This window comes from Prunus avium, chromosome 4 (genome assembly GCF_965620075.1).
Source record: "Prunus avium chromosome 4, drPruAviu1.hap1.1, whole genome shotgun sequence".
Taxonomy (NCBI): Eukaryota; Viridiplantae; Streptophyta; class Magnoliopsida; order Rosales; family Rosaceae; genus Prunus; species Prunus avium.
This window is the reverse complement of record NC_142287.1, coordinates 25,973,110-25,998,390: the sequence shown is the minus strand read 5'-3', so window position 1 is coordinate 25,998,390 and position 25,281 is coordinate 25,973,110. Positions and strand designations below refer to the sequence as shown.

Here is a 25,281-nt window from a genome sequence, read left to right as displayed (position 1 = left end):
CTCTCTTCTTATCAAATCTCACACCCTCTCTCTTTTCCTCTCAGATTTTTTAACCCTCTTTTTCTTTCTTTTTTTTCTCTTCCACCTCTTTTCCTCTCGGTTCTTCAACTTCTTTTTTCTTCTTTCTTTCTTTTCTCTTCTGCCTCTTTTCCTCTCAGTTCTTGTTTCTTCTTTCCCTCTTATTATTTCTTTCTTCTCTCTTATTCTTTCTCCTCTCATTTCGTCTTTATTTTCTTTTTTCTTCCTCTCATTCTCTGATTTTCTATTACTTCTTCTTCTTCATCCCCCTTATGGTGGTTCTGATTTTTTTTTTTTTTTTCTCATCCCTCTTTCTCTTTCTTCTTTTTCTTTTTCTTCCTCTTTCTAGTTTGTTTTTTGTTTCTACTTTCTATGCAGTGTACATATATGTGTTAAGTTCTTGTATATTTTGATTAAGATTTTGTAGATCTGGGGATTCTTGTTAAGTTTGTATATTTTGATTAAGATCTTGTAGATTTGGGGATTCTTTTTAAGTTGTTATTGTGAAAACGAGGTATATGATTTTTGAAGATAAGATATTTTCTTTTGTTTTTGTGGTCTTTTTTTCTTTGATTTTATTATTTTCTGTTATTTTCTATTTTGAAGCTTCAAAATCGGGAACTGCAAGAACCGAGCCGGAACCGGTAGGTCTGGATTGGGTCAGTTTTGTTTATGAGTTTTTGTCAGAATCGGATCGGACCGGACCGAATGAACAATACGATTTCGGTTCTAATTTTGCCTGAGAACCGATCCAAACCGGACCGTGCCCAGGCCTAATGGCTATTGACAATAAACACAAATATTTGTGCCTTTAAGCTCAAAGAGCACAAAATAAAATATTGTCCTATGAGCAATTTTTTTGTAGTGGTTCGAAAATGCTTTTTCGACGATGGCAATAGCAACTAGTAAAATCAATGCTAATGTTACAAATAAGTAAACCAGTGGATATACCTTGTCTTTCTCACACTAAACCTTTTTTTTTTTCCCAAGATCTCCAATCCCTTTTAAACTTGAAAACACAATGCTATGTTATAAAAATTAGGGCTCGTTTGGTATGAAGGACTGTCTTGGCATGGATTATGATCAAGGACTGACTTGGATTGGCTTGGCCTGGCCTAAACTAGATAACAATTGTCCTTTGTTTGGTGTATGTTTGGACTAGTACTATATTTTTTTAAAAAAAAAAATTAAAACATATTAAAGTGAATTTAATATTATTTTTTTTACTTTTCTTCTCTCTCTGCATCTTCTTTTCTTCTTCCTCCCGCAACTTACTTCTTCTTCTCCATCCTCTCTCCTTTGCCTCTTCTTCTCAATATATGTTTCTCTTTGCTTTTTTTTTTTTGAAATTTTTTCTCTTTGCTTTTTTTTTTTTCCAAAATTTTTCTCAGTTCCTTTTTTTTTTTCCTGAAAATTTTCTCTTTGCTTCTTTTCAATATACTCTGTCTTCTACTTCTCCCTTTGCTTGCACAGTCATCATCGTCTCATAGTCACCATCGTTGCACAATCGCCGTGTCCACAACCCATAGTTCAAGCTGCGAAGTCATTATCTCCAATCAGTGCTCGCTGAAATTGACTGGAACTGACTGCGATATTGTATTGGGGGTCACTGTGTGTGGCTGTGACGGTGGGGGTTTGGATTGGTTGCAGGTGTTGGAATTTTAAAAAGGTTTTAAACATTTAACCGTTTTATTTAATTAATTATTTTTCTATTTTATTTTAATTATTGTGGGGTTATACATATTTAATTTTTCAGGTTTTATTTCTATTTCTATATTGAATGCCTTAATTTTCTGGTTGGTGAAGGTTACATGTTCTTGGATGCCTATAAAAGGCCACTCCTCCTTCACATTTGTAACAACCACAATACACCATCAGAATATCACATGTCACAATATGATTCTCTCCTTTTCTACTTTTATATATATTCTTTACTTATATTATTATTTTGGGCAATGGTTATGTGACTTGGATACCTATATCCGTCTATGAACGTGCTCATAGCGGATATTGAGTTTGTGTACAAGGGGTCGTATTTTGGAGTCTTGTAGACCACTAGTACCTGCACGTAGGGAGGCTACAAAGGCTTTAGGACAGCGTCTTTGACGTGCTTCACCGTACCAAACTCACCTTCTTACTTATTATTTATTTTCCTTTTACTTACCTATTATTTTATTTTCTTCAATTTCATTTTACCTTAAAAGCTTTCAATTTTGTTTATATGTTATTTATAATATAAATGTTTTGTATTTGGCTTTACGGAAAAGGAAAACTATATAATTTTTATAACAGCAGGTGCTTGGGTGGTCGATGATTGTGGAAGGCGCTTGGGTGGTCGATGGTTGCGACAAGGGATTGGTTGTTGCAAGCGCTTGGGTTGGGACTGGCTTGTCCCCCCTCTCCACTCGAGACTCACTAAGAACACCTAAGGAGGTGTTTTTGGTGGGGCCAGTATTAACAGTCCCACTTAAAACTAGAACCAAGTGAAAACAAATATGGGATAAAAATTTGTCTAGTCCAATCCAAGCTTAGAAGGTGTAACAAACGATCCCTTATAGTTTTCCTTTCTGTAAAGCCAAATACAAAAACCTTTGTATTATAAATAACATATAAACAAATTGGAAAGCTTTTAAGGTACAATGAAACTAAAGAAGAATAAATTTATAGGTAAGTAAAAGCAAAATGAATTATAAATAAGAAGGTGAGCTTGGTACGGTGACACAGTCAAAGACATTGTCCTAAAGCCTTTGTAGCCTCTCTACGTGCAGGTACTGGAGGTCTACAAGACTCCAAGATATGACCCCCTGTACACAAGCTCAAGATTTGTGGTATGTAATATTATGATGGTATATTAATTGTGGCTGTTCAAATGTGAAGGAGGAGTGGCCTTTTATAGGCATCCAATAACATGTAACCTTTACCACATTGAACTAGAAAAATTAAGGCATTCAATTTATAAATAAAACCTAAAAATTAAATATTTACAACCCCACAATAAATAAAATAAAACAACCAAAATAATTAAATACGTTTGTTGGTTTATAGGTGAGCCTATGCTGGCTCCATCCTACACAATAACACGTTTGTTGGTTTATAGGTATGTAATGTTGCTCTGATACCACTTGTTAGTTTTTAGGAGTGAGTGATGTGTGATACCATTGTTGGTTTATGTGGTGAAGGGATTTAGTACAGATATGACAATGGTTGAAACAAAATGATTTTATTAATTTGGAGGAGAATAATACATGACTTTTTGTACATAGAACCTGAGGCTAATTGGCCTTTACATGGCTATTGACACGACACTTAATTTAGATTAGTTTGGGTTATTTGGCATTCACTTAGATTGATGAGCTTACAGGCTCCTCAACATAATTTGAGGGTTAGGCTCCCTAATTCTAGTTGAAGAAGGCCAATTAGCCTTCTTTCTCTCTCATTGGCTTAGTTTGGGAGACTCTTGTTGGCTCCTTTAAACTAGATTTGGGTAGCTCTTATAGCTCCCATATAGTTTGGGAGTTTATTGGTTAACTCCGCATTTCATTATTAGTTGCTTACTGGCTCCTCAAACGGAACAAACCTATATCTCATATTTTTCAGCTGTTGAGCAAGATGTGATGAAGTTAACCTAATTGGGATTGGACACTCCTTCCTTTTCTGCTAAACTTCTGAGCTCCTCCTTCCTTTGCAAACTTACATGTTGTGAATTTGCTGTTAACAAGAATCTTATCTGCCATTCCTACTTCCTTTTGTTTTGTTTTTTTTATATATTTAAATCAGTGAGAAATAGTAGTATAGTGTTCCCAGCAAAAGAAAACTAAATAGATATACATGACACATCAGATGAATATGACAAAGCCAAGATAAGGAATCAGACCAGTTGTCATTGAGTGCTTAGTGGCTGTTTTCTTTCTTCTTGGCATATTGTGTTCTCTGTCAGATGTTCTCACTGTCTTATGGTTGTGCAAAGGACTATGGTTTCATAGCAGGACTCTTTTGACAGTTGGATTGTGTTGTAGTGTTCTCGTCGAAGGTCTTTGCATCGAAGGTCTATGTGTCAGTTTGCTGTTTTATTTTATCTTGCTCTAGCATTGGTCCTGCATGACTGTTCAAACTCTCTTGTTAGTCTATGACATGTGTGGTACTCTTTCTTACCCTGAGGTTTATTCCTCAAGAAGGTTTTAACGAGGCCACTGTTTCGTATCATTCTATGTACTTTACTTTGAATCTTTGAATGAATTCCATTTCTCAAAGAAAAAAAAAACTCCACTAGCATTTTACATACCATGAATCACTTTTATCAAACATAAATTGAAGTAGAGAAAGCACGTATGTGGGAACACATATTTCGGCAACTAATAGATGGGCGACACATGGAAAAAGAATATTCCTTAGCTCAACTCATTACCCTAATTATTTAATTTGGGAAATTATCTTTGATTTAAGATTAAAATATCTCCCCAAATCAAGGATGAAATTTCCATCAAATCTCCTTGATTAATTCCAATCTTCTATTTATGGGTAAGAATAATCCTAATCAAATAAAGATTATTCTTCAAACCCTGCACACAAGGAGCCTATATTTTTCCATATTTCTTTCAGCACAAATGTGCATTATTTTCAACATAATCCTTCACTTTTTATCTAGAAAACAAAACCTCTTTAATGCACAATATAGCTTAAGTTGTATTTTGTTACTTGCAAAAGGTAGCGTGAAGAAATTGCATCTGAAAAAGAAGACATAACTACAAGAACTAACCATGCTTTATTACATCCGGAACACAAAAGAAAAGAAGAAAAAAAGAAAAGCAAACAAAAAATGTAAAATAAAAACTACAATAATATGTCTAGCCTCTAAGCCTTCTTTTGATCGTGTTGATGCGCATTGTTACCATCGCATGCAACCTAACTTGTACATTGTCAATGAATCGAAAATATGCATATCTCCATGTCTTGTTAACAACTAAAGAACCACAAACTCCCCAAAATCCCACTATGAACCCAAACACAGCGAAAATATAAAACCATGGAAATTGAAAAAGCCCATTGTTCACGTCTTTGTTGTTTTTGTTATCTTCATCAATGCCCTTATTTGGTCCGCACTTATTTGGAAGTGGGGAACCACAAAGTTTTAGATTCCCCTCAAAGGCAGAAGCATTGAAGGTTTGGATCTGAGTGCTTATTGGTATTGGTCCCTCAAGATTATTGTACGAGACATTAAATTCTTTCAAGAAATTAAGGCTCGCCAACGACGATGGAATTTTTCCAGACAAATGATTCATGGAGAGATCCAAAACCTCTAAATTTTTTAGGTAAGATATTTGGTCTGGAATGACACCGGAGAAATTGTTGGAGTAAAAAGCCAATTGGCGAAGAAGGTGCAATTGGCCGATCTCAGTAGGTATATCACCAACAATGTTATTGTTAGATAAGTCTATCGTTGCTGGAACAGTAGAAAATTTATGGTGTAGAAAAATTTGATTTACAACTAACCCACTGAAGACAGGCAATTCAAATTCATATTGGTCAACTTGAGATGCAATAAGTTCATAACTTGAGTGAATTATTGGAAAGGTTCAAGTGGGTGAGACGTGTGAGATTTCCAAGCGAAGATGGAGAGAGACCTCCTTCGAGCCCTTTGGAAGGCAAGAGCAAATGGGTGACCCAACTGTAAGTGTATGCATTTTGTGATTTTCTTTTGGCTTCCCTTGACAATTTTGTAATAGGACAATCATTGTATTTTCTCAAGCTCTAGTTTAGATTAAGAATTACATCTCTAGTTATTCTTATTTGGCTACATTATGATGGACAACAATGGATTTGACAAAAGGTAAATTTTGCATTGCATTACATTGCATTTTCTAACTTCCTGAAGATTATGACTAGCCATCTTTCCTTCGTATGACTAGTCAACCTCTGCCTTAGTAGGATTTCCAACTTATTGTTTCCAGCTGGATTCTACCAATCTATTTTGTCCTATTCTGCGAAATTCCATGCTTCCTTGTACGATTCTAACCTAGGAATTTTTGTGTAAAAGCCAATGCATTCTTCATTTGGTAGCCATGACTTTGGAAGGCAAGTTTTGGAAAGTTTCTTTGCAAACTTTCGCTTCTTCCTCAAGAGTAACCTTCATATTTTTCATCTTTGAGTTTTCCAAATTGTTTCTTTTTGAAAACTGCATTTGAAATATGAAAACCTCATCTTGCTAGATCAAACACTCTCTCATATATATCTAGGTCAGATTCAAGATTGATTTCTTCAAGAGTATGGTTTCTTGAAGAAATTGGTCATCTTCTCTTTGAATTCAAATTTCGTTTTTGTCTGAGTTGGAGCTAGCTAGCTGGTGCCATGGGATGAATGAGCTGAAGAAGAAGTTGTCATTGCCATGAAGGACCAAGCTGCTGGTTTTGCTAAGCTGGAGAAGAAGATTGCACAAGGAAAAGTATAGCACATCTTCCTAAATAGACCTAGGATTTGTTGAGCTTGCTAGTGTTTCTTTGTAAGAATCTTTTTTGCTTAGTGGATTGCCTAGTCGGTTGATGACCCCCAGTTTTTCCCAATGGTGGGTTTCTGGGTGAACAAATTTCTGGTTTGCATCTCTTAAATTTTCTGGGTTTGTGTTCTTGACAGTTGACTAGTCATCACATGTATTTCTGGGTTTGTGTTCTTGCGGTTGACTAGTCATCATTTTCTGTTGTCTGATTCTTACTTGATTATGATTCTTTCACACACTTTCACCATAGTTGTTGCTAGCACAAGGGATGCCTAGATTGACAGGTCCTTCTGAGTGCCTAGGTTGTCACTAGTAATTCTCTAGGCTTGCAGGTACATATTGATATGCTCTGTGTATGTTCTTGGTTGTGATTATTCATGTCTGACAGTTGACTAGTCATAAGAGTATTGGTCAAGGTCTAAAGTGTGTGAAGTTTGTTGTGGTTTTGTTTGAGTGTCATTTAATTTACCCCTCATCACCTAAGTGCCAATTTCACCCAAGCATCTTGATTACAAGTGATACCCTTCTAATGACAACAATCCATGAATGTCCAATTTAAAGGAGGAGAAGAAAGAGTGGAGGCAAACGACAGAAGGGAGCTGCGTTCAGCTTGTTTGCAGGCATGAATATTTGTAGATATAATGTAAGAGAATAAGAGGAAGAGAAGGGAGCCATGATCCATTAGGTTATAAGGCTGCACTAGTATGTTGCTTTCTGTGTGTGCTTTGCTCACTACAAATTAGGTATTTATCAGGGCCGGCCCTGGGTGATTGAAGGCCCAGGGCAAAACTTTAAGAGTGTGCCCTTTATTCATAAATTATTATTTTTTTAATCAAATAATTAATTGAGTGCTGCTATTTCCATCATCTTGTCCTATTTTCCCACCCATCATATCTTTAAAATTTTAAAGACAAGTTTATCTTTTTGTAAAATAACTTATAAGGACTTATGTAACTCATCTTAAGTGTAAATCCAACATGGATGTTAACAATTTTAAAAAATTATTTTAGAATATTAAAAAAACATGAAAAACTTCATCACTTCCTTCCCAGGCTGCACCAAACAAGCCACCACCCAAACACCACCAGCCACCTAGCAACCACCATCTACCAGAAGCCGAATAGCACCCACCCACCCAGCTAGCTCTCAAGACACCTAATCCCCATCAAACCAAATTATCCATAACCCATTCTAAATAATTACCGACCCAATTTGACAAAACTCATTAACTAGTGTATTGCAATTTGCAAGTATGAGAATCGATTGAAATAGCCTTCCTCACCATTTGAGACAAAAACCAAAAGCCTGATAAGAAAATCCTTGTTTAGAGAAACATAGGGAGGAGATGCGTGCTTTGGGTGAGAGAGAGAGAGAGAGAGAGAGAGAGAGAATTCTTATGCTTGCCACCATTGGTTGGCAGACCCATAAATTTTTTAGCGGAGGTGACCCATAATTTTTTTAGCGAAGGTGGACTAAGTATGAAAAATGGTTTTTCGGAATAATCATTTTCTCAAGATAATTTTTGGCGGCTTTTATTCCTTACACATCAAATAAGAAAACTTGATTTTATGGAATTTTAGTATGAAGTATATATTGACTTAATGAGCCATCATTTTTAGCATAAATCGTATTTTGCACTAAAACCGATTTTTCATATTTTTATTTGGTAGGAATTTGATTTTCTAGTATTTTTATTTGAATCTAAATGGGGGGTACTTCCTTATTTACATTGTAAACTTAAGTAAATGGAGTAATATAAAAATAAATGAAAGTAAAAGGACAAAGACATTTACTTAAATGTTGAAAATGAAAATAAGGTAATATGTACACCAGTTGAGCATAGGGGCAATATAATGTAGCCATACCCATTACTTTTAGTTATTTTATTTTTTTATGAGTACTTATAATTTTGTTTTGCATATACATATATATATTTTTGTCTGATCATATACATATATATAAGCTAATATAAATTTTTTTTGTGCCCTTCTCAATCGTGGGCCCCGGGCGGTGGCCCTGGTTGCCCTGGCCAAGGGCCGGCCCTGGTATTTATATATATAAGAGCAACCATGCTTGAAAACTATGCAAATTTAAAGTCCACGGCGCCTTCAAAGTACTCAAATTTGTTGTTATGACTAATAATGGTGATACTTTTTCACGGAATTGGGAAGATATGTGGCCTGAGAGTGACAGTGGATGTCAAGCCTGATCCAACATTACATTGACGTCCTATTCATGTTACATATAATTAAAAAGGCTTAATTATTTATATGGCCCCTGAAATTAATTTGAATCTCATTTTGCCACTTGAAACTCAATTTGTCATACTTTAATCCCTAAAACTTAATTCTCCGTCTCACTTTGCCCATATTCATTAACTCCATAAAAAAAAAAATTAACAGAGCATTGAGTTGTAAAGAGCATTGAGATGTTATAAAAATCTTTTCTATTAATTCATATTAGACTAAATATAATAACTTTCATGTATCGGATGAATGTGTTAAAGCCAAGCTATGGAATCCAAGTCTCCTTCAATTCTATGCAAATTCTAATTCAAAGTCTCAAAAGAGAAGTTTTTTCTGCTATCTTGGGCCAACACTGGGTCGGCTCTGGCCCAACATTTGTAATGTAAAAGTATTGTATTCGAGCCTTCGAGGCATAGGCTGTACATGCATAAATAAACACCCGAGTTCGATATGATCCGACCCATTCAATTTCGAAATAAAACGGGTCGTCGTCGCCAGGCCGCCAAAATGGTAGACTCCAACTGAGGAATATGCAAGCTTTGGATCTTAATCAACTTGTGGAGACAATTATCAACCCCGTCACTAGGGAGTGGGAGCTTTCATCTATAAGGCAGCAAATATCGAACCATGAAGCTTCTGTAATCTCTCGCATTAGACTTACTGGGGAACAAGATCGGCTAATTTGGCCTGATCATATTCAAGGACGGGCCCCATCTTCTTCTTCAGTGATTGATCCTAAAGTTTGGAAGCTTGTTTGGAATTTGGAAGCCCCTCCAAAAATTCGTAATTTCTTGTGGAAAGCGCTCAGGAATTGCTTAGCTACTAAAGAAAACATGTTCAGGAGGAAGATCAGTTCATCGCCTATTTGCCCCATTTGCTGTAATGAGCTAGAAACTGTGGAACATATGCTTCTTTTATGCACTTGGGTGGTGCCAATTTGGTTTGGAGGGCAGTTGAATCTGAGAATTGATAAGTTCTCCATTTTCACTTTTGCTAATTGGCTCCTTACTACAGTTGGTGATTTACCTTGCAATCTCATTGACTCTGGCAAGACTATATCTATAATCGCTTTCACATGTTGGCATATTTGGAAATTGCATTGTAAGATGGCCTTTAAGCAAAGCAGACCCTCTCCAGATATCGCTATAAGAGAGTCTCAAACAGCCTATGCAGAGTTCACTAATGCGCAGATCCACAAGAATGTCATCCATAGGCTGCCTCCTCAAAATATATCCCCAACTCAGCAATGGATGCCTCCATGTACTGATTTTGTATAAGTTAATGTGGATGCCTCTTGGAAGCAAGGTATGGATGTGGCTAGTGTGGGGTCATAATTCGAAGAGCTGATGGGTCTTTCCTGGCAGGTTTCTCAGGCCCAACCAATGCATCATCCTCAATTGAGGCTGAGACTTCAGCAATTTTGGAAGGCTGCAAGTTTGCTCTTCATGAGGGGTTGAATAATGTGATAATCGAATCTGACTCACGTGAGGCGATTTCTAGTGTTCAAGGAGGCATTGCGCAAGGAAGGTGGCAATTATACCCTCTTCTCAAAACCATCAAACAGTTCTCTAGTAATTTTCATCAATGTTATTGGTCCTGGATTCCCAGAACCGCCAACTTGGCAGCTGATCACTTGGCCAAGCTATCTTCCTCGAGGATGCGCTCTTTTGTCTGGGTTGACCGACCCCCATCCTCTCTAACAGGCATTCTAAACAAGGATGGCCTACCATGCCCACCGCCACAAAATGGTTAGATTGATACTGGTTGGTTTGTGACGACTTTAGGCTTTTTGAAGCAGCGTCTCTTTCTTTCCAATATGTATCCTCAAGCTATGTTCACTTTGATGTTTCATTTGCTTGTAGTCCCATGTCATTGGACTCCTGCCTGTTTGTATTTGGTGCTTATTTGCACCCTGGTTTTATTCAAGTACTAGTTTGTCAAAAAAAAAAAGAAAAAAAAAAGACTTCTCATTCTCAAACAGAAGAGTCTGTAAGAGGAAGAAGAGAAGAGCAATGAGTGGAGAAGAATTAGCGGGCCCCCCAGCTCCAAAGCTCCACCGTCTGCTTTATTTTGTCGGCGCTGGCTGTAAGTCATGAATTTTCATTTCAATTTTAAGTCGTCTTCTTCTTCTTCTCCCTTTTGAAATGGTTGGCTGATTTTAAATCCTGGGTAGTTATTTGCACTGTTGGAATCAACAAATGGCGTGAGCTTCAGCGCAAGTCCATTTTACAACAGCAGCAGCAGCAGCAACAGCTCCCTGATGCCGCCAATGCCCTTGAGTGATCTCCAGGTTTAAGGCAAATTTTCAAATTTTGTCATGGAATTTGGCAAGTGAGCTTGATCTTTGGCTTCATTTTGAGTTTGTATGTGCTGCTCCAGCTGAACTCGTGTTAGACTGAGCTTTGGTAGTTTGGTTGTTAAATTATGTGGAAAATGGTGCAAGAATTCATGTCTTTCAATTTGTTTGAATATGCGAAATACTGCAAATTGCTTTGGCTTCATTTTGAGTTTGATCAAATTGCTACTCTGAGTATTCAGTGTACAAATTTGAATGGTAATGGGGATTGTCAACATTTCGATTTTGTATACATTTGTGCTTCTTTTGTGACATTTTCTCTCTAGTTTATAGTTTGATATACACCATTCTTGAGGATGACTCAAATAGCGAGATTATTGATATTGAGAAAGAAGGTGAGATTATTGGTGTGTGTGTGTGTGCGCGCGCTCGAAGTGGGGGTTTGCTATTGTGAGTACCGAAGAGCTTTCACATCTTAGAATATGTATGTCTATTGAAGCTGTGGATTCTAATCCAAATCGAGGCAAATTTGTCATCTGTGAATAATGCTAGGTAAGAGTTCAGGCAGTCTTTATGTGAAATAGGGCTGGTGTCAGAAATGGGTTGGGTCTGTTTTTTGGATTGGTTGTGGTGCTTCGATTATGTGAAATAGGGATGGTGTATTTTTATTTTGGCACCAAGCAATTAGGGAAGATGAGGAATGATAGGGAAAGGTATTAGAATGACTATATTGCCCTATAGTTTTGTTCCACGTGAGCCTCATGTGTTAGTTTTGACGGAACTTTGGATGAAATCATCTGAAATCTAACGGTAGTGGTGAAATTAGCGAATTCATATAGTTCATGTGCTACAATGGAAGATTTTTTAGTTCGGGGGGGTAAGTTCGATTAGGGTCATAGTTCGGGGGGGGGGGGGGGGGGGGGGGGGCGGGGAAATGACACATTGCTCTTCTTCAAAATGTAACCATATCATGATTCACTACTAAAGGAAATGCTAATCTATTATGAGCTCTCTGACGAAGATAAGAGAAATAATGCTTTAATGATTTCAAATCACCATTCTTGGTTTTAGTGGTTCTCATGTCATTATCATTTTTCTTTTTTCTTTTACTGCAGCTAGTAAACTTAATTTCTTTACTTCAGTCACCATGAAAGATCAACATGGCATCCACTCGAAAATAGCAAAACATAAAATTAAAAAGGCTTAATTATTGATATGGCCCTTGAAACTCAATTTGAATATCATTTTGTCACCTGAAACTCAATTTGTCATACTTTACCCCATGAAACTCAATTCTCCGTCTCACTTTGCCCATATTCATTAACTCCATAAAAATAACATAGCATTGAATTGTGAGGAGCAAAATGTTGAAATTGATAACAGTCAAGCTAGATGTAAACATACGTTGATGCCCTATTCATGTTATAAAAATCTTTTCTATTAATTCATATTAGACTAGATATAATAACTTTCATGTATAACCCATCAAGAAATCAAGGGTCACAAATTTCAAGTTCCCAAAAATAATCAGTAAGAAATCACAGCAAAAAACACTAAAAAGATGCACATCGGATGAATATGTTAAAGCCAAGATATGGAATCAAAGTCTCCTTCAGTTAGTCTTAAAAGAGAAGTTTTTTTCTGCTATCTTGGGCCAAAACTGGGTCAGGTCTGGCCTAACATTTGTAATACAAAAGTATTGTGTTCGGGCCTTCAAGGCAGAGGCTGTACATGCATAAATAAACACCCGAGTTCGATATGATCCGACCCATTTCAGTTTCTGGACTAAAACGGGTCGTCGTCGTCTTTCTCAGTTGTCAGTTCTCAACTTCTCACACAGAAGAGTCTGTAAGAGGAAGAAGAGAAGAGCAATGAGTGGAGAAGAATTAGCGGGCCCCCCGGCGCCAAAGCTCCTTCGTCTGCTTTATTTTGTCGGCGCTGGCTGTAAGTCATGAATTTTCATTTCAATTTTAAGTCTTCTTCTTCTCCCTTTTTAAATGGTTGGCTGATTTTAAATTCGAGGTAGTTATTTGCACTGTTGGAATCAACAAATGGCGTGAGCTTCAGCGCAAGTCCATTTTACAACAGCAGCAGCAGCAGCAACAGCTCCCTGAAAATGCCGCAAATGCCCTTGAGTGATCTCCAGGTGTTTTATTTGAAAATCTTGCTGTTGTTTTAAGGCAAATTTTCAATTTTTATCATGGAATTTTGCAAGTGAGCTTAATCTTTGGCTTCATTTTGAGTTTGTATGTGCTGCTCCAGCTGAACTCGTGTTAGACTGAGCTTTGGTAGTTTGGTTGTTAAATTATGTGGAAAATGGTGCAAGAATTCATGTCTTTCAATCTGTTTGAATATACGAAATACCTGTGTGCAAATTGCTTTGGCTTCATTTTGAGTTTGATCAAATTGCTAATCTGAGTATTCAGTGTACAAATTTGAATGGTAATGGGGATTTTGTCAAGATTTCGATTTTGTATACATTTGTGCTTCTTTTGTGACATTTTCTCTCTAGTTTGTAGTTTGATTCGGGCAATATACACCATTCTTGAGGATGACTCAAATAGCGAGTTTATTGATATTGAGTAAGAAGGTGAGATTATTGGGGTGTGTGTGTGCCCGTGCGCGCAGTGGGGGGGGGGGGGGGGGGGGGGGGCGGTTGCTATTGTGAGTACCGAAGAGCTTTCTCATCTTAGAATATGTATGTCTATTGAAGCTGTGGATTCTAATCCAAATCGAGGCGAATTTGTCATCTGTGAATAATGCTAGGTAAGAGTTCAGGGAGTCTTTATCTAAGATGCTTTGGCATGAGGTGGCTTGGGGTTCCCCATAGAATTACCATAGCATGCATGCTTCCATTTATTCACTTTGGATAGTCATGCATTGCACTATTTTATTTGTTGGTTGTCAGAACAACTTACTCTTGAAGATTGTAATTATATGTTAGTGGACCTTGTATTTGTGTAGACGCTACGTTAAACCATCTTCAAGTATATAAACAAGCATGTTTTTTAAGTTATTAAGGAAATTGGAACTTAGTGCCAGTATGACAATAGGCGATATGTAAGTGATTCGTAGGGCGGTGAGAGTTCGGTAGTTTTCTACTGTTATGTCATGGATTTTGCAGCATGCTCCCTTTCAACTATCCTCGGATGCTTGTGCATAATCAATTGGAGGTTCTAACTTCTAACTTCACATAATGTAGCCAAAACCATGAGGCTATCACTTCACTGAGTTCAGCAACCTTCACATAATGCAGGTGATATGTAATGCTAGTTTTCTTCGAAGTTTTCACTCAGTTTCTAAATAAATCTGTCAAAATGAGTTTCGTGATAACGGAGTTTGCAAAAATTAGGGGGATGTCTCCAACTACTTTTATATAGTTCTGTCAATAGTGATTGTTTGAGTCTGACAGTCTGTTGGGTACATATAGTTCTCTGTTACGGCTAGATGGCGGGATGCAGTTTTTCATTTGAAAGCCTTGAGGGACTTTTGGAGCTGAAGCTTTCATCTTTGTTTTTGCCTTGATACATTCTTTTGTCTATATCAATAAAGGTTATTGATTGGGCAGAATCATATCTGAATATGTGGTCAGGATTTAAAGTTTGACATTTCAAACTATTTTAAAGAACGTTTCATGGCTTTTAGATCAGCACAGGGAACATCTCTTCAAACCAGAGATTGGGGTCAACCCTCAACAAATTCTCTGGAAAACCTCCAACCATATATATGAATACAACAGCGGGTGTGCAAATAATGTCTTTGACTTTGCCACGTGCAAGAGATAAATCGAGGTCAGACGATTGCCATGTTTGGAAAAACAAACAATTGACCAGAGCATGTGCGAGGCTGGGCATCAGAATGTTTTACATTTTTGCCTGGTGGCTGGCTGCATCAATGAGACAAAACGCAGGCAAGTGAACGAGTTCTTATACAATCTTCCCATGTACGTAACTAATATGTTGAGATGAAGCATGTATAATATGTGAGATTCAAATTCGGAACAAAGGATATTTGTTACTGAGATTTTTCTTTTTACTTAGTATAGCCGCGCGGCTATACTCGGTTTAAAAAAAAAATTAGTAGTATAGCCGGCGGCTATACTCGGGTTTTAGTTTTTTAGAGAAATAGAATAGCGGATCTTTTACCTCAATTTTTAATTTATAAATAGTATAGCCAAGCGGCTATACTTGGTTTTTAACTTTTTTACAGAATTTTTATTTTTGTAATTAATAAATAATATCGCCGCGCGGCTATACTCGGTTTTTAAATTTTTTTACTCGTATAGCCGCGCGGCTATTCTTGGGTTTTTTTTTTAAAACTAGTATAGCCGCCCGGCTATACGCGTTACCCTATAAGGATAGTGACAAAGGGTAGTGATAAAAGGAACAAAGATTCCTCTGTCAATCCATCTTCAAAATGCTTGACAGGAAGCTTGTAAAACATGGGAAGATTTGTATGAGAACTCGTTCACTTGCCTTTGCGGCGTTCTGTCTCATTGATGCAGCCAGCCACCAGGCAACTGTAAAACATTTTGATGCAAAAGAACAAAGATTCGTGTCAAAAGAATCAATCCATCTTGAAAATGCTTGACAGGAAGCTTACTGGGCCCTGACAATGTTAAATCTACGCGTTTCTATAGATCTAGATATTAATTTTAGGACACTGCTTCCCTCCGTCCTTAGGAGGCATTCCTACTTTTTACAAATCACAGTTTAACACTTAAGCAAAAATAATTTGTCAAAAACACAAAATATCTCTACACCCATATCAAACTGTGACAATGTTAAAAGGAACAAAGATTCCTGTGTCAACCCATCTTCAATTAAGGAAAATACTTACCTTATTTCCAGGAAGTAGAAACTCCTTTCCTACTAATCACGGTTTGATATGTGTAGAGATGTTGTGTTTTTTATGAATTATTTTTGCTTAAGTGTCAAACTGTGATTTGTAAAAAAATAAGAATGCCTCCTTCCAATAATGGAGGGAAGCAGTGTCCTAAAATTAATATCTAGATCCTATAGAAACACGTATTTTTAACATTGTCAGAGCCCCAATAAGCTCCCTGTCAAGCATTTTCAAGATGGATTGATTCTTTTGACAGAGGAATCTTTGTTCCTTTATGAAATTAACCAAAACAACCATTTCAAGCAAGAAAAACGTAAGACAAGCTGTACAAAAATTGGAAAGTGAAAAGAAAAATAGATTGACAACGAGATTATATGGAGATTATATGGACAAATATTAGCTCTTCCACCACCAATAACAGAGTTGGGGCCGTACAGTCTTCAATTCTGGTATTTGTGCAAGAATATACACAAGAAAAACCAAATTCAACTTTATTATCGGCATGATAATTATGGCAAACTTTATTATTATTAAAATCAAATGTCACAAATTTACTAATATGTGAGAAGAGTAGACACAAATACGAAGACATAATTATAAGAACAAATCACACCGAAAAAGAAGACATAGTTATAAGAACAAGCACTGCCTTGTGACATCAAGAACACAAAAGAAAACAAAAACAAAAACCAATCTAGCCTCTAAGCCTTCTTTTTATCATGTTGATGCACACTAATATCATCACATAGAGCTTATGTTGTACATTATCTATGAATCAAAAAAATGCATATCTCCAAGTCTTGTTAATAATTAAAGAACCACATACTTCTTGAAATCCTACAATGAACCTCAACGCAGTGAAAATATAAAATCATGGAAGTTGATGATGCCCATTGTCCATGTTGTTCCTGTCATCTTCATCAATGCCCTTATTTGGAGCTGAAGACTTTTGGAGAGTGTGTGAAGACATTTGGAGCTGAAAATACAAAGGAACCGGCAAGGGAGAGTGTGTGAAGACTTTTGGAGCTGAAGCTTTTATGTTTGTTTTTAACTAGAAAATATTCGTTTGACGAACTATCAATCAACTTGATTGGGAAGAAGCATGTCTAAATACGTGGTCAAGATTGAAAGTTTGACATAACATATTTTAAATTATTTTAAATAACGTTACCTTCTTTTTTAGGCAAGCACAGGGAAAATCTCTTCAAATTAAAGATTGGGGGTTAGCATATTGAATGTAAAACCCTCAACAATTCTCTGGAAAACCTCCAAGTTCCAACCACATACATTTACATGAACACAACAGTAGGTGAGCAAATAATTAATGTCTTGCCATGTGCAAGGGAAAAAATTGAGGTCAGATGTTTGAAAAAAAAAACAAACAAACAAAAGCAGTTGACCAGAGCAGGTGCGATATGTTCGGCATCAGAATGTTACAGTTTTGCCTGTTGACGTCATCAATGAGACAAACCGCGCCGCAAAGGCAAGTGAACGAGTTCACACATACAATCCACAACTTTATCCCGATCGAGACACACCAATTTGTTGGCTAATTACAATTTTCTGAGCTGCCCTTTCATGCAAAGATTGACATGAAACTTCCTGGAAGGTAGAGAGTCACCATCCATCAACCGTAAACCGGGATTTAGAGATTGGATAATTGCTATAGTTGTGATATTGGGGAGTTTTTATTGCCACCGTGTTGCTGTGGAACCTATTTCCACATACTCTTTTTTACAAGCGATGTTAAAGAGGGGGAAATCGAATTTAGAACTTTGGGTGCATGAAAAAAATGCTCTGAACCAAATAGGTATGTGGAAAATACTTTCAAATACTTTTAAATTCATCTATTAACTAGAAGCACTCATTCAGCTTACCCAAAATAATTTTAAATTCATATAGAATGGTTCTACACGAGTCCTAGGTTCTCTAATATTATTGCTTGAAGTAAATAGTCGTATACCAAAACACTCAGTGAAAGAGATGTTATTTGTATGACTCCCGATATTGGTGGCAAAAAACATAATCGAGCTGACATTATTGTATTATTGTAATTCAAGTGATTAAGAGAATATATTTATGAACATAATCAGTTACGTAGAGCGCATACCAAATCCGTTAACTAAATTTTATTTACCAAATGATGCAGTGGTATATTTGATGAATTCAAATGTGATTTGACTTTAAACATTACTGAGAGCTGACAAGTAAGGTATCAACATGTATAGTAACTCATCATTCATCACTTGAATTTAGTACATAAATTAGGTGTGTGTGCCTAGCTAGTAGCATATATACTTTGGATATATATGAATTTCTACCTTAATTTCCTTCTTTGGCGGCTTATCTGTTGGTGGTTATCTTTCCTTTTAAGAATAGGTTGTATCTTTTTCCTCACGTAGAAGCAAACAAACCAACCTGAACCCTACTGCAAAATTGCCTCACAGAAAAAAGCAAAACAAACGTATAGTCACGACAAGTAGCCAACTAGCCAGCCAACCACAGAACTTTTACGTTTTGATTCAAATAAAAGTTCATTTGGTAACTAGTCAACTTGGCACTAGAAATTACAGAGACCCCATATCTATCGAACTGAAAACATTGCACCATCTTCTTCCACGTAGCCAAGTACGTGCCTCCGTGTCACTCCAACACCAATAACAAAACCCCCCAATACACTCCACACATCCAAAAAACCCTTCGAATCCTCTCTCAACCCAATTTTCCATCCAACGGTCGAAATCAACCACCACCCTAAAGTCCCAACAATGAGCAGCAGCAGCAGCAGCTTCACCAGCTTCTACGAGACGTGGTTCGAGCAGCTCCACCACCTTGTCCACCAGCTCTCTACGTGTCCTAGACCCCCCACCACCCCCGACCACCATCACCACCTCCTCCACGTCGTCCAGAAAGTCATGTCCCACTACGCCGAGTACTACCGCGTCAAGGCCCTCGCCGCCGAGCGCGACGCCCTCGCCGTCTTCGTCTCCCCGTGGGCCACCACCCTCGAGCGCTCCCTCCACTGGATCGCAGGCTGGCGCCCCACCACCGCCTTCCACCTCGTCTACTCCGAGTCCTCCATCCACTTCGAGGCCCACATCGTCGACATCCTCCGCGGTTTTCGCACCGGAGACCTTGGGGACCTCTCCCCTTCCCAGTTTCGCCTCGTCAGCGAACTCCAATGTGAAACTGTAAGTGCACCCTATGAATTAACCACCAACATTAACTAACGTTCAAATGGTTAAGAGCATTTAACTCTGCATGTTCTGTGTTCTCCATGTCATGTGTTGAACTTCTTCTTCCAAAAACTTTATTTGTACTAATCAGCGCGATCTTTTTTGTAATTCATTTAATTAATTGCTTTGTTTTCTAGGTGAAAGAGGAGAATGCGATATCGGAGGAGTTGTCGGAGTGGCAAGAGGGGGCGAGTGAGCTGATGGGGGCATGCACGAATCTGGATATGAAGATGGGTCGGCTGGTGAGCGTGTTGAAGAAGGCTGATGATCTGAGGCTGAGAACGGTGAGGAAGGTGGTGGAGTTGTTGACACCACAGCAGGCTGTGGAGTTTTTGATTGCTGCTGCTGAGTTGCAGTTTGGGGTCCGTGGCTGGGGAATGAATCAGGACCGTCAACGTGGGAATGTCTGATTTTTCTGATCATCGCGATTGTGATCGGACGGTGGTTATTGTTCGTTGGCGGATGTCAATTGGGTATGCGTTTGTACTTTGTTTGCAGCCTGCATTATGCAGGTTGTTTTAAATGTTACTTTTTGTTTAACAATATGGATATTGTTGTGTTTCGTATCATCCATCAGCACCGTTGGTTAATAAAAGACTCGTACTGGATTCACCGTTGGATTTGTCTAATTGAATGATTCGTACAAGGAAACAAGATGCTAAGAGCAAACAAGATGCTAAGAGCATCCACAGTGGAGGTGTAAAACCACTTTTACATCCCCTTTACACCTCCGGGGTGTAAATATGTTTTTTGCTCTAGTGAGTGGGTGTAAATTCGGGGGTGTAGCTGTGGGTCCCAGCCTTTTATGTTGACTTTTCTTCATTTTTCTTCTCTTTTCTCGGGTGGGTCTGGCCTGCAAGGGATGTAAAAATGGATGTAAATATACATTTTATTTTACATCCCCATGATGGTGATGTATATTTACATCCATTTACATCTCACCATTGGAAATGATTCCGGTGACTCGGGGTGTATATTTAACATACACCCCATATACACCCCACTGTGGATGTTCTAATGAAACAAAGGAGACAAAAAGCTTCGTCAAAGGGCAAAGTTGATGGCTATATATATTTCGACGTGTCTTCGTATGAGCGTCCAAGGCCATGCATGCGGACACTTGTATTTTTTGCATGGATGACGTGTCGTGCTGAGGGCACTCCCTGCACTGCCTCTCAATAACAAGAACCATGATTTCACCTCAAAAATAATAATCATTTTTGTTCTTTTTCACAAGAAAATATTCCAACTTATTTTCTTTAACTACGGGATGGAGAGATCTTAATTCAACCTTGTTTTGAGCAAAAGGTTTCACCTTGTCTGCCTTTTTCTCATTTTTACTCTCTTACCATTCTCTCTCTCTCTGTTTTTTCTACCAATGAAATAGGCATTCGTTCTTCGTGAAAGTGATAAAGGAAAGGCGATCATGATTCTAGCTTTTGTTAAGTTGAAAATGGGAGAATTAGAAGTCTGATCAATTATCTTGGGACGGGAATGTAGATTCGAACTCGGGTGCGGAGTGAAGAGCACAGCCGCGTCTCTATTATTGAGACGATTTTAGTTTAGTGAGATATTGGAGAAAGCCAAATTAATTATAGCTTCGGTACTTATTAGCTTGTATTCCATCTATTATTATGGAGTTTAGGATTACTTGTCCATGTGGAGTTGGATATTCATTCACTTTTTAAGGTTGGCATGAGTGGTGGTGTGAGGAGTGTGATTTGATAGGCAAGTGATATTGGCCATTTTGCTTATGTGTAACGTTATGAATTTGATGGGTAATTGTTTAATTTTAATGTATTGTTCAGATACTTCTTTACATGTTGGCAGCAAAATTACAAATGAGAAAAAAGTGGATTTTGTCATACAAAAAAATAATTTTAATTAATATCAATTTGGCTAAAAGTTAAAAAAAGCCCTAAATTAAATTGTATCAAAATTAACATTGATTTTGTTGGTCAATTAGAAATAACTAAAATATTTTTGAGATATTTAGTGATATACCTATTCTTAACACTAGTAATATAGATAAACCCTACACCATTTAATTTCTAAAAATAAACAAAATAAAAAAAACCCAAAAAATGACAGCTAACTCTATTGAATTTAATTTTAATTATTAAATTACTTTAATGACCCATTGAGTGTTTAGGGTTTTTTTTAATAAGATTTTGGGATTGGGCTTGTTTCAAAAAATTGATAGTAGTTTTGTAATTATAAAAAGTTCGAAGCCTCTTTGTTATATTGTAAATGGAGCTTTGAGTGTGTTTCTAAAGTCCATTTCATATAAGGCTTTTATATAATTTGGACTCCCATATTAAATATAACAGTGAATTTCCCAATAATTTTTTACTAATTTTGTTAAAAAAATATCAGGGGGTTAAAGTGAGTAACAGCAGGCGATTTCACACTAAAAAAAATAAAAAAAATAAAAAAAGAGTTGGAGACGCGGTGTGGTTGGTTACAGTCTTTTGCCGCTTGCGGCTTCGGCTATTATGTTGAATTGACCCAGTCAAACTCCCACCACACTTTCATTACACCTCTAATCTCACAGTCCCGTCATCCAACACCAATTTACATCCGTCTCTACAACTTCCACGTGTCGCATCCTCACTCCCTTATTGGGCCTCCAACTCTCACCCGTCACAGCCGGTCACTTTACTACAAATCATTTTTTATTTTCTCATATTCATCATCGACCTCTACCACTCTCGCTCCCTCGCTCTTCCTCTCTCCATAAGAAAAAAACCGTCTCTCTTTACCAATGTCTACGAGATCGAAACCCTGACCCTAAGCCCAATCCCAAGCCATGTCTCTGAGGAAAGCCTTGCTCTCTCGGAAATTCTCCAAATCGTTTAGAGAATTGAAATTTCGAGACGATGATCAGGCGCGTGGTGGAGACCGCCGAGTCGCGCGCGGCGACTCGGCGGAGTTGGACCGAGTCGCGGACTGTGCTGACTCGTCGTCATCGTCCTCGTGGTCGACTATGCTCCCGGAGCTCCTCGGCGAGATCATACAGAGAGTGGAGAACAGCGAGGACAAGTGGCCTAACCGCCAAAACGTCGTCGCTTGCGCCTGTGTCTGCAAGCGGTGGAGGGATATTACCAAGCAGATCGTGCGCTCGCCTTCCTACAGTGGCAAAATTACCTTCCCTTCTTGCCTTAAACAGGTATTCCCTTGGCAATATCATTTTCAATTGATTGAATTATTTTTTTAAATAGCATTTAGGTTTTTTTAGTTTGCGATTTGAATAGTCTCCTTAGGAGATCGATCAGGATTGTCTGAAAGTTTGCTAATTTAGTGGAGGATTTTGATTTCTGCAATTTCTCTATTAGAATCTGAAATTATGATCAACTTTTCTTGGATGATGGCAAAATCAAGAGTTGGAAATGGTTTAAAACCTAAAAGGGTCGCAAATTCATAATGGGGCTCATCTGTGATTGGAATGAATTTGCGTAAGTCAGAAGTTTTTGAGTAAGTTTTGAAGAAGTTGCATGCTATAAAAACACACCGAATTTCAACGTTCTACCCCATTTTGGAGCTGTTTTGGTTTCCCCTTTCGAATTAGTTTATGACCGTTAAATGAAAATTTGGAATTTAAAAGCACTATATGCACTGGCCAGAGTTCAAAGAAGTTGGTAAAATTTGATTTCATTGTTTTGTGTGCGTCTTAAAAACAATACTTTTATGGGTTTCCCTATAAATAAGTTATGTTTGTGTTGTGCAAAACAAAATCTAACCTCTTGATGTTGTGATTGCAGAAATTATGGATTTTCTGGCAGATTATTGTTATTGTTACTCTTAGATAATGAACGAAGCTTAATGATAGTCCTTACATATAAAAGAGAATGAACTATGAAGATTATTTGGTTAGCTGTGTTTTCAGGCGTTTCTTGAAGAGAGATTGAAGTTTTTAAACTAAGTTGCTTCTGGTTTGTCATTGACAATATTGATGTGTTCAGTGATTCATTGAATTTAGTGGTTTGTAATAACTGATTTGCAATTGGTTGTCTTATTTCTTTGTGATTCTTGCAGCCAGGACCATGCGATTTTCCCCATCAATGTCTAATAAAACGAAACAAGAAGACCTCAACATTTTACCTTTACCTTGCATTTACCCCATGTGAGTATGTACATGAGAACAACTTTGGAATGACTTCCTCCTATATGTCTTCAGAAGCTGTTTTACTCTTACTAATTCAAATTTTGACCTGCAAGTCACTGAAGGCATACTCAAAAGGGGCAATTTTCTTGGTCTGAATCTTTAAGTTGACTTTTCATTAACTACAAAATGGAGACTTTTTGCTGGTGATTAAATTCCTAAGTTGACTTGACTCAGCAAGATCCGTTCAATCTAAGACTTGTTGAACAAAACTTTAGTTTCCTGGTCTTGATTTTGACTTGAATGTCAGATATCGATTTAATTCAAACCTTTAATGTAACCTATAAGTTTTAAACGGGTATTGCTTGCCTGAAGAAATTATTGAGCGGCATTAGTCAATGCTGAAAGATACTCATTAAATACACTTATAAGTTTGTGAAGTTACTGTGTTTTCTTTTTGTCTGAGAAATTTCTCTGATTTTAGATTACTGACATAAACAAATTATTGTTATGGTAGTATGTTGGTTGTGCATAAATTGAGGCTATAGATAAATGTTGCTTCCTTATTAATTCTCGTATTGTATGTATCGCAGTTGATCTTTTGTTTTATTTGGCACTTTGGGAGTGGTTTGTGACATGCTAATGGTTATTTTTCTTTTTTGTTCTCTGTGATATTTCTTTTTCTCTCTCCTTCCCAGCATTCACAGATAAGGGAAAGTTTCTTTTAGCAGCACGAAGATATAGGCGTGGCTCTCACACTGAGTATATTATATCACTTGATGCCGATGACATATCCCAAGGAAGCAATGCTTATGTGGGAAAACTAAGGTAAGGCATTATTCTTAAGAGAGTTAAGGTGATTGATTATGTGATGTAGTTCCTTCTGATCGTTTTTAGTGGGTAGTAACATATAATGTCTTCTGGTTTAAGGACCTTCATATGTTGAGAACTATATTTCGAACTACCTATAAGAGGTTTCAGTCCGGTACCAAGTTAGGTTGATATGATTTCAATTTTGAACCAGTTTGACACTGGGTTTTCATTAGTTTGCATTTCAGAGAAATTGGACTGTAAAGGTCAATTGACTTCACCAAAATTTTATAGTCTCAAAATTTGTGTTCTTTTAAACCCCCAACCAGTCATAATTCAAGATCTATTGAATTACAAGAACAAATTTCAATGTTAACCCATTTCTCATCTGCATTCTTATTTAATGCCAAACCCTTTTGCAGCTCGGATTTTCTGGGCACCAATTTTACAATCTATGACAGCCAGCCACCGCATACTGGTGCAAAGCCTGCAAGCAGCCGGTCTACCCGCCGTTTCGCAAGCAAGCAAATAAGCCCCCAAGTTCCAGCAGGCAACTTTGAAGTTGGGCAGGTCTCTTACAAGTTCAACCTTCTAAAATCAAGAGGTCCAAGGAGGATGGTCTGCCCACTTAATTGCCCAGCATCAGGTGAAACTGCAATTGGTAAACCTTTGGAAAAATCCGAGATGAAGAAACCAGAATCTACCAGTTCTGGCTACACCGTCTTGAGGAATAAAGCTCCAAGATGGCATGATCAGTTGCAGTGCTGGTGTTTGAATTTCCATGGTCGGGTCACAGTAGCATCAGTGAAGAACTTTCAACTGGTTGCGACAGTGGACCCAAGCCAGCCAGGGGGGAAAGGAGATGAGGAAACGGTTCTTCAGTTTGGAAAAGTGGGTGATGATACATTTACGATGGATTATAGGCAGCCCTTGTCAGCCTTCCAGGCATTTGCTATTTGCCTTACCAGCTTTGGCACAAAACTGGCTTGTGAGTAAGATAATTTCTTTTGTTTCTTTTATCTTTTATTTAAGAAGCTGGTGCTGGTGCCTTTGGATGTTTCCATTTATGCGCTCCACTCTACATAAAGAGAATTCAATGGTTATGTTTCGATCGGAGGATGCTTATATTGTAAATGTTGCTTTTGTATGATTATGCCATGGGTTGCTGTTGAAATCTTCGGTGGTTCATAATTTTATGTAAATTTTCAAAATAATTGGAAGGATGTGGTTTTGAAGGT

The 25,281-nt window shown here is 37.6% G+C and overlaps 3 protein-coding genes across 4 annotated transcripts; all 3 read left to right on the top strand.

The window, feature by feature from the left end:
• Window positions 1-12,780: 12,780 nt before the first annotated feature.
• On the top strand, window positions 12,781-13,439 carry LOC110758198 (uncharacterized). Its single transcript, XM_088251661.1, has 2 exons — window positions 12,781-12,994; window positions 13,077-13,439. Exons 1-2 carry the CDS (start codon window positions 12,922-12,924, stop codon window positions 13,187-13,189), a joined length of 186 nt encoding a protein of 61 aa, XP_088107787.1. The 5' UTR covers window positions 12,781-12,921; the 3' UTR covers window positions 13,190-13,439.
• A 5,090-nt stretch (window positions 13,440-18,529) lies between these two features.
• LOC110758200 (transcription factor-like protein) lies at window positions 18,530-19,748 on the top strand. The gene is made up of 2 exons (XM_021960011.2): window positions 18,530-19,086; window positions 19,269-19,748. Exons 1-2 carry the CDS (start codon window positions 18,664-18,666, stop codon window positions 19,539-19,541), a joined length of 696 nt encoding a protein of 231 aa, XP_021815703.1. The 5' UTR covers window positions 18,530-18,663; the 3' UTR covers window positions 19,542-19,748.
• Window positions 19,749-21,828: 2,080 nt separating this feature from the next.
• Window positions 21,829-25,217, top strand: TLP7 (tubby like protein 7). 2 transcript variants are annotated; one of them, XM_021959989.2, is made up of 4 exons: window positions 21,829-22,300; window positions 23,167-23,254; window positions 23,941-24,061; window positions 24,466-25,217. In XM_021959989.2, exons 1-4 carry the CDS (start codon window positions 21,941-21,943, stop codon window positions 25,037-25,039), a joined length of 1,143 nt encoding a protein of 380 aa, XP_021815681.1. In that variant the 5' UTR covers window positions 21,829-21,940; the 3' UTR covers window positions 25,040-25,217. The 2 variants fall into 2 exon arrangements, with proteins under 2 accessions (XP_021815681.1, XP_021815680.1); XM_021959988.2 differs by having other exon boundaries at window positions 23,932-24,061.
• The last annotated feature ends 64 nt before the right edge of the window (window positions 25,218-25,281 follow it).

Coding starts and splice junctions, on each gene's coding strand:
- TLP7 (XM_021959988.2), top strand. CDS start 21,941: ATGTCTCTGAGGAAAGCCTTGCTCTCTCGGAAATTCTCCAAATCGTTT. Junction 22,301..23,166: donor TCCCTTCTTGCCTTAAACAG/GTATTCCCTTGG, acceptor TGATTCTTGCAG/CCAGGACCATGCGATTTTCC. Junction 23,255..23,931: donor TTACCTTGCATTTACCCCAT/GTGAGTATGTAC, acceptor TCTCCTTCCCAG/CATTCACAGATAAGGGAAAG.
- LOC110758198 (XM_088251661.1), top strand. CDS start 12,922: ATGAGTGGAGAAGAATTAGCGGGCCCCCCGGCGCCAAAGCTCCTTCGT. Junction 12,995..13,076: donor TTATTTTGTCGGCGCTGGCT/GTAAGTCATGAA, acceptor AATTCGAGGTAG/TTATTTGCACTGTTGGAATC.
- LOC110758200 (XM_021960011.2), top strand. CDS start 18,664: ATGAGCAGCAGCAGCAGCAGCTTCACCAGCTTCTACGAGACGTGGTTC. Junction 19,087..19,268: donor GCGAACTCCAATGTGAAACT/GTAAGTGCACCC, acceptor TTTGTTTTCTAG/GTGAAAGAGGAGAATGCGAT.